The 8,443-nt window shown below is 60.7% G+C and overlaps 1 protein-coding gene across 1 annotated transcript in view; it reads right to left on the bottom strand.

The window, feature by feature from the left end:
- TTLL10 (tubulin tyrosine ligase like 10) overlaps positions 1 to 8,443 on the bottom strand; it is a 73,248-nt gene that overhangs the window by 7,641 nt on the left and 57,164 nt on the right. The window contains exons 2-11 of the mRNA XM_045299237.1: positions 8,201 to 8,323; positions 7,369 to 7,808; positions 6,554 to 6,634; positions 6,311 to 6,446; positions 6,034 to 6,152; positions 5,737 to 5,866; positions 3,645 to 3,730; positions 3,334 to 3,505; positions 2,133 to 2,304; positions 1,326 to 1,466 (exon numbers count right to left, since the gene is read on the bottom strand). Coding sequence (XP_045155172.1) covers positions 1,326 to 1,466; positions 2,133 to 2,304; positions 3,334 to 3,505; positions 3,645 to 3,730; positions 5,737 to 5,866; positions 6,034 to 6,152; positions 6,311 to 6,446; positions 6,554 to 6,614 — 1,017 coding nt within the window. The 5' untranslated portion in view covers positions 6,615 to 6,634; positions 7,369 to 7,808; positions 8,201 to 8,323. The remainder of the gene's footprint in view (positions 1 to 1,325; positions 1,467 to 2,132; positions 2,305 to 3,333; positions 3,506 to 3,644; positions 3,731 to 5,736; positions 5,867 to 6,033; positions 6,153 to 6,310; positions 6,447 to 6,553; positions 6,635 to 7,368; positions 7,809 to 8,200; positions 8,324 to 8,443) is intronic.

The following is an 8,443-nucleotide window of genomic DNA, read 5'->3' on the forward strand; positions in this document are numbered from 1 at the left end:
CCCTTTTGGTCCAAATGTGATGACGCCATTCCACGGGGGACAGAGTAGACTCCTCAACAAATGGTGCCCAAACAACTGGATACCCACACGCAGAAGGGTGAAGAGGCACCTCCTGCCGCACACGCTACAGAAACAGGAGCTCCGAGGGGACCAGAGCAGCGCATGAGCTAAAAGTAAAAACTCTTGGAAGGAAACCTAGTGACAAATCTCTGTGACCCTGTGACGTCAAGAACCTAATCTTGTCCAAATAAAAGTGGCCAAGGACACGATCAGAAGCATGAAGATAAGCCACCGCAGGGGAGACAATCGTTGCAAATTGTATATGGAATGAGGGTCTCCTTGTGGTTCTAAGGAGGCCTGGCGTTTTGAATGAACGTCCACCCAAAGAAGATCTCCAAATTGCCTATGTGCCCACGGAACGATGGTCGATATCATTAACCGTTAGGGACGTGGAAGCCGCAGTCACCATGAGATGTCACCTCACACCCCACCCCCCATCCAACAGGTGGTGGCGAGAAAGGGAAGACAGCTGAATCCTCACCCAAGGCCAATGGGAATGGAAAACGGGATGCTCAAGGGGGAGACGTTCTGTGCCCCCCCTAAAGGTTAAACAGAGCATTACCGCATGAGCCAGCCGTTTCCGCCTCGGTGCGGACTCCGTTCTCCTGAGGACACATCCACACGGAAACACGCACACCCGCCGCTCATGGTCACACAAAGGTGGACGCGACCCAAACATCCGCCCACAGAGGCACCAATGAACAAGCCTGAAGTTATTTAGCAAAAGGGACTCCTGCCACACCCTGGGGTGAGCCTCTGAACACGCTGCCCGGCGAAAAGCCACGCGTTGTATGGCCTACGTCCAGGAAGCCTCTAGAACGGGTCAGTCCAGAGACCGAGAGGAGAGGCTGGAGAGGAACAGAGAATGACTTGGGACCGGTACAGGGTCTCTTTCTGGGGTGACCTAACAATGTTCTGGAATCCATGGTGTGGGGGCACCCCCTGGTGAGCATACTGAAGACCTGTGAATTGTGGACATCCAGGTGCTGGCTCGGATGCCGCCTGATCATTGCACCTTGGGAAAAGGAGCGAGGAGGGGACAAGCGGCCAACTTCCAACACCCCTGAGCCCACTCTAATGGTCACCCCACCCCACCCCCAAATGCCATCTCCCATGTCCTGTGGCCAGTCCCTTACAGATGGCAACACTGCCACGCACGTGCCAGACAGACACACAGGGACGCCTGCAAACACACACACACAACCAAGCCACACAGGCAGATGCAACGATGCACAGGTACACCCAGATACCCGCCCCAGACTGACCGTGAAGGTGGTGAAGACCCAGTCCCTGGGGAGGCCCTTGGCTTTCCTGAACTTGTCGTTGATGTAGCGGTTGAGGTGCCCCATGCTCCACACTGTATCCTCCTTGAGCAGCATGTAGAGGGGGCTCTTCTTCTGCATGAACTGGGAGTGGGGGGGGGAGCTGGGCCTGGAGACCACTCAGAACCCCCAGAAACCTGCCCCACAGAGGGCTCTATGGAGGCCCTGCCTCGGCCCCATCCCCACCCCTCACTTCTGAAAGCCCCCCTCCCCAAAGAGCCTCACCCTGGCCTGGTGACCTGGGACTCCCAGAGACCCTCCTGTGGCCCTGCCCACTGGAACCCTTCAACGACGCCTCCCTCCATGGAGATGCCCACCAAGATCCTCCGTCAACCAGTTTCCCTTTGGAAATTGTACCTACTGAGGCCTCCCTCCTGTCTGTGCCCATCTGGACTCCTCCCCACCAGGGCCCTCTTCAGAGACTATAGCGTGTGACCACTGCCACCCTCAGTTACGCCCCCTCGCCCTGGCAGTCAGCACACCCTTGGGGTGGAGATAAACAGGGCTTCAAGGACAGTGAGACCTGCTGCCGTCTTCTGCCTGGGCTGCAGGTGAGAGGCTGCGCTGATGTAGCCAGGGTTCAACCCAGACCACCTCAGGCCTGGCCTCCCTCTGAGCCTGGCTCTCCCGAGCCCGGTCCATCTCCTGACCAGGTGCAGTACAGCCTGAGGCCCCTCTGTTTGTTCCAAGCAGGGAACCTCATCTTCTCGTTGGGTTCCTAAGGCTGCCCTGCCTGTTGGGGGCCCTCACCTGGTTGGTCAAGTGGCCACTGAGGTCACTGGAGTTGGGGTCATAGAGCCCGAGGGTGAGGCGGGCATAGCCATGGCCAAAGAAGACCATGTAGGGCATGGCACACGCGATGAGCAGGTAGGAGCGCACGTCGAACTTCTTCCCGTCCAGCAGCAGTGGATTCTGGATGTACCTGGGACGGCACACGGGGATGGGGGTGGGGGTGGGGGTCGGCTGGAGTGCAGCTGCGTGGCAGCCTGGCTGGTGGCCCAAATCAAAGTCCTTGTCCTGAGCCTGCCCAGGGCCCTGGGTCCCGGCCTACTGCCTGTATCTGGGGGTGACCGGTGCAGCTCTCAATCGGAGCTTGAGGGTGGGAGGAGGGCTGGAGGAAGAGGGAGCTCTGTCTGAAGCAGGAGATAGTGGTTATGCCATGGCCCATTAAACATAAGGTCAGCAGTTCGAAACCACCAGCCGCTCAGAGGGAGAGAGGAGACAGTTTACTTCCATAAAGAGTTACAGTATCGGAACACCTCTGGGGCAGTTCTGTCCTATCCTATAAGGTCAAACCTTGGCAGTGAGTTTGGAGTTTTGGGTTTGGCCAGGAGGAGGAGGGGAGTGTCTGGAGGGATGCCTAGACTAGGAAGAGGAGGCTTTCTGGGGCACGGGGTGCCTGGAGGAGTGGTCTTGGAGAGGGAGGCAGGGGAGAGTCCAGTTGGAGGAGCCTGTAGGATCAGCGGTGTGATTGGGCTGGGTGGGATCCATATACACGCCCCTTCACATCAGGCTGAGGGTCTGCTCCAGAAACTGGGGGGTCAAGGGAAGCCGTGGAGGTTCTGAACAGGATGGGAGTGATCAGAGCTCTCTGGGTGGGGGTGAGGGGCTGGGGGCCGATGGAGAGGCAGGGCTGGGGTAAGGGACAGACTCACCACCTCCCTCCACCCTCACCCTCTGTCCAGAGGCCACGTGCTAGGCCTCCTGGGGGTGCCTTGTCTTGTGTCCTTAACCAGATGTGACGCCCCCACCTCTGTTGGCTACACAGGTCCCCCACGGTGGCCTGAGCGAGCCAGAGAGCAGACAGCTGGGGGGCAGGGGGTGCATTGCGGGGGGCAGTCGAGGGCACATCATATACTTTCTGTGGCCAAGTGTGGCTGTGAGTCCTCACAGGTACCTGTGCGCTCCACGATCAGCCCCCCAAGAGCGCCCCACCTGCTCGCCCCGGTACCTCTGTATGATCCGTGCCTGGGGCGCCCGGAAAGGCATCCTGCGGTAGATGGGGTCGTCCTCGATGCTCTGCGCCCGGGCCTGGAGGGCAGCGACCTCCTCCTGGGTGCGGAGCAGGAAGATGCCCTTGCCCTGGTTGGAGGCGGTGGGCTTACAGATCCAGGTCTGGGTCTCTGCGGAGAGCGCCTCCCTGAGCCTCCTGCAGGCAACCGCAGCCCGGCCTCCTGAGCCCCGCCCCTGGCGCCCTGGTCCCGCCCCTGGGTCCCGCCTCCCTAGGGCCTCCCACACATGCCTGGAAGCTGGCGACCTCACCATTAAACAGGGCGAAGAAGGCCTCCCGCTCGTCCCGGATGTCCAGGCGGTAGGTCTCTGGGAAAAACTCTTCCATTTTCAGGGTCCTGGAAGCAGGAACGTGAGGCAGGCCCTCGGAGAGGGGGACGAATCCTGTTGCCCCCAGTCCCACTGCCCTCCCACCCATTGGCCCCTTAGGGCTCGGATAAGGGCAACTTCTGGCTGCCTGGCCCTTCCGGGCTGCCCTCCCAGCCTGCACCCGCTCAGACATTTCAGTGTGGTCAGCTCAGAGCTGTGTCCCCAGGCCCTGGCCAGTCTATGCTTGAAGGGTGGCAGGGCTCAGCTGCTGCCTTCTTTGACCTGGGCTGTTTTGTCCCTTTGCGCCGGATACCAGGCCACCCTTCCATTGAGACCAGAAACTGCCGCTCAGGGCCAAATCCTAGGCTGGCCCACGGAATTTCTTCACGGTTTGTGCTGTGTTCTTTTCCAATCTGTGCCCCGGGGACGCAGGACCTGCCCCTCAGTGGGCAGTTCAGTTTTGTTTGGGGGGTGGGGGGTGAATGAGATGGGGTCCGGAGAGACGGAGGTGTGGAGGTAAAATAAGGGTGTTTGTGGCTGGGATCCCCGGTGGTACTGTTGAGTAAGCGTTAGACTGCTAATCACAGGGTCAGCTGTTCAAACCCATTAGCTGTTCTTCAGGAGAAAGAGGCGGCTGTCTGCTCCTGTCAAGATTTATCAATCCCCCCACGCAATTCACAGTAAGAAGTTTGAAAAATAAAAAGGTTGATAACGTCTTGAAAACCTTGGTTGCTTTGAGTTGGAATCCACTCAATGGGTCTGTTTTTTGGGCTTTGCTTTTAGTGGACGGTAGACAGCTGGATTTGGGATGGAAGTAGGTGGTTGAATGAATGGGTTTGGGGTGGATGGGTGGGTGAATGGATGAATGGAGGATGGATAGATGGAGGAGGGATGGGTGGATGGAGGAGGGATGAACCGATGGATGGGGAGGGCGGATGAATGGATGAATGGAGGATGGATAGATGGAGGAGGGATGGGTGGATGGAGGAGGGATGAACCGATGGATGGGGAGGGTGGATGAATGGATGAATGGGTGGATGGATAGATGGAGGAGGGATGGGTGGATGGAGGAGGGATGAACCGATGGATGGGGAGGGCGGATGAATGGATGAGTGGGTGGATGTGTAGCTGGAGGATAAATGGATAGGTGTGGGGTGGGGAGGGTGGAGGGATGGATGGGGGAAGGATGGATGGCTATGGTTGGTTGGGTGGGTAGCTGGCCCAGTGGGTGGGAGGATGCATTTTGCACATTAGACCAGGGGTGGTGGCTGGTGGTGGCCAGGTGCATGAAAGATGCGGTGATGTGATAAGCATGGAGACTTGTCGGGCAGGTGGGTGGGTGGATGCATAAGTATGGCCGGCGAGTGGTTGGATGAGAGGGTGGCATGGCAGTGACGATAGACGAGCACCGGGAGGATCAGGCGCGGGTAGGTAGTGATTGTGAAGGAGACTACTTTGGCAGTGGCGGGTGGTGAGCCATGGAATGGCGGAAGGAAGGAGCCCTAGGTGGCTCTGTGGTGGGCTGTGGTATGAGTGTGTGGGGTTGGGGGGGGGGGGGAGTGGAGATAGGATGGGCCAGTGAACAGGAAAGGTGTTCTAGTGGCCTCGAGGTTACACGTTGGGCTGCTAACTGCAAGGTCAGCAGTTCGAAACCATCAATTGCTCTGTGGGAACAGGCTTTTCCTCCAGTAAAAAGTTCTAGGCTCGGAAGCTCCCAGGGGCAGTTCTGCCCTGTGCGATGGGTTTGCTATGAGTTGGCACAGACTCAATGGCAGTGAGTTTGGGGAGGAGGAGTTACAGGGTGGATCTGAGGCCCAGTGAGTGGGGGTGGGGGTGGGTGGGGGTGGACTCGGTGAGTCATGCAGGAGGGAAGTGCTAAGTGGACGTGTGGGGCTGGCAGGAGGCAGGCAGGTAGGTGAGAGGATGGGTTTGGGGTGAGTTATGGGATGGGCAAGGACAAAGGTAGAAGGACATGGTGGGGGTGGGGCAGAGCGGACTGGAGTCGGGGAGCTGAGCTAAGCAGGGCTGAGCTTACTTGGATTGGGGGCACAGACAGGTCTTGTTGATCTTGCTCACCACCCTCGAGTACTCCCTCAGGGCGCTGAGCAGGCCGATCTTGGTGGTGAGGAGCTTGTTGTTGGGGAGCTGGTAGAGAAGCTGTTCACCTGGCACGGCAGAGCCCCGGGGCGGCATTGGTGGCTGCCCTGCCAGCTTGACCACCTCAACTCCTTCCCTCCCTCGTCACCACAGCGCCAGGCCACTTTGACAACTGGGGGACAGCTGGGTGCCACTCAGTCCCACTGGCCGGCCCGCTGGGAGGCCCCCTGACTACCTTCCCGGAAGCTGCAGTAGGTGTCCCTGCTCTTGACCTCACACCACTTGAGCTTGTAGTCCTCCCGCCGGCTGTCCTGGATACGATGCCAGCCTCTGCTCCGGCAGTAGGCGCCGATTCTGCAGGGGAGCGAAGGGCAGCCATGACCTGGGCCTGTGGGCCCTGGAGGTGGGGCAGAGGGAACTCGGGGGAAGACCGAGGAGACCCTGGGGGAGGGGTGTGGGGACCCTCCAGGAGAGGGCCTGGGGCAGGGGCAGTGAGAGTGAGTCCCCCTCACATGGAGGCCCCATTGGTGCCCCCGATGTAGAAGAAGGGGCCATGCCCATTGCTGGGCGTCTGCTTGTCCCCCTCCAGCAGCTGCTCCTCCAGGGAGGTGGCCTGGGGCCCGGTGGTGTCAGCATCCTCGGAGAACTCTGTGGGCAGTCAAGAGTCAGAGGGGGGCGGGCCCTGCCCTGTGGGGGCCCTCCCCGCCCACCCCAGCCCTGTGACCTCAGACATCCCCCCCACCCCACCCCCACACCTGCATCATGGTCCAGCTGGTTCAGCTGATGAAGGGGCCCCTCCTCTTGCCCACTGCCCATCGATCTCTCATGGGCCCAGCCTGGGGACAGGGTGAGGTTAGGCTGGGGGCCAGCGGGGTCCACTTGGCCCTGCTCCTCTGGTCCTGCCCTTTGTGTGCACCTCCCAGGCATTCCCCCAGTGCTGACTTGACCCCAACTTCAGCTGGGACCTGGCCAGGGAGGGAGGTTGCTCGCCACACCTCCTAGGATCAAGGGAAAACCACCTTCTCCATGGGCAGGGAAGCAGAGCTGCCCAGGGTGGTCTACTTTAGAGACAGACGGCTGGCCAAGCTAAATACCCTCCCTCCCCACCTCCCCTCCCCCCACCAGACCTCCCTCTCTCTGTCCTCAGCTCGGCCTGGCTCTCATGCTGGGGGTGGCACAGCCCGAGGCAGGGAATCCTTACCCTTCTCCTCAGCAAGGCACCACTGGGCATGGGAGGGGGACTAAGGTGTAAGGGCCAGACCATCCTCAGGAGTAGCAGGGGTCACAATGTGCATGATGATGTCACATGTGCCCAAGCCATTGTCCCGGGTCTGCATGGGCAAGGGGCTGAGGGCTTGGGGCACAGCTGGGGTGGTAGGGCCAGTGCATCCCCCATGAGGCTCAGCTGGCCCAGCCCACCCCTCCTACCCTCCAACTGCCATGGCTCCTCCCTCTGGTGGGGGCCAGCTGGACACTTCCCAGGGTGACTGAGAGTGTGACTGCAACCCCACCTGGCCCGGGGGATCTTCTTTGATGGAGGGGGTGCCTGCCTGGGCTGGCTTGTGTTCACCTGGCCCTTGGAGGCGGCCTCTCCGGACCACTGCCACCCTGGATCGCTTGTTTCTCTTGGTGGCAGTCTGGGCCCATGTGGGGGGTCCCCGGCGGTGGGTGAGCGGGGTCCAGCTTCGGGCGGTGGGTATGGAAGCAGTGGGGTGGGAGTCCCTCTGAGTAAAGGGGGCCCCTGCCCTCCGGTGGGACCTCAGGGCTGCCTGGGGTCCTGGCCCTTGGACCTGTCTCAAGGTCGGGTCTGCTTTGCCCAGGGGCGGGACCCTCTCTGGGTCCTTAGCAGGGTCCTCTGCCTGGGGCTGGCTCCGGACTCTGTGCGGCCTGTGGGGCTTGGTGCCTCGAGAGGGCTGGCCTAAGCCAGCATCCTGTCTGCCCTGGGTGTGGCCTCCCCTGGAGGGACTGGCCGTGGGGCGTGGGCGTCGATCCTCCACGCTTCGGCGCCGGCTGTAGGGAAGGGAGGTCAAGTTTGCAGGCAGGGTCCGCCGGGGTGAGGTCCCCTCCCCTCTTGCCACCCCATGGTTCTTCCTGGACAGTCTTCCCATCACCCAAGGTCCCGGCCCCGGAGGTCGCCCCCATGTCTGAACACCCCTTCCTGTGTCACCCACTTAGCGGTATTTGGTGGGGGGCGGGAATGCCAGCTAACAGAATCATTGTTCAGGTGGCTGGGCGAGGCTTTGTCCACTGCCCTGAACAGGAGGGCTGTGCTAGGCAGGGGGTGGTCAGGGCCATCGCTCCCCTCAGCGCTGGCACCCTGGACAAGCACAGAGGCCCGAGAGGACAGCCAGGTGGGGACTGTCAGCACCCCTGTTGGCAGGAAAGCTGGCTTACGGACTGACCAGAGACATCGTGACTTGGTCGCAGAGTGGGCCTTCTGAAGGCTTAGGAGGGCGTGGCCCACAGGACGACTCGGGAGCTGGGAACTGAGGGGGGTCGGTGCTGCGCTGGACAAGGACCTGCTCCTGGAACAGAGAGACAGCTGCTCGGTGGGGCCGTCCAGGGTACGCCCGGGCTCTGGGGCAGCACACAGACGTGCTCACGGACATGTCCAAACACTCCCCAGACACACACACACACACACA

This window comes from Echinops telfairi, unplaced genomic scaffold (assembly GCF_000313985.2).
Source record: "Echinops telfairi isolate 266 unplaced genomic scaffold, ASM31398v2 ScPeMD7_7457;HRSCAF=8495, whole genome shotgun sequence".
Classification (NCBI taxonomy): Eukaryota; Metazoa; Chordata; class Mammalia; order Afrosoricida; family Tenrecidae; genus Echinops; species Echinops telfairi.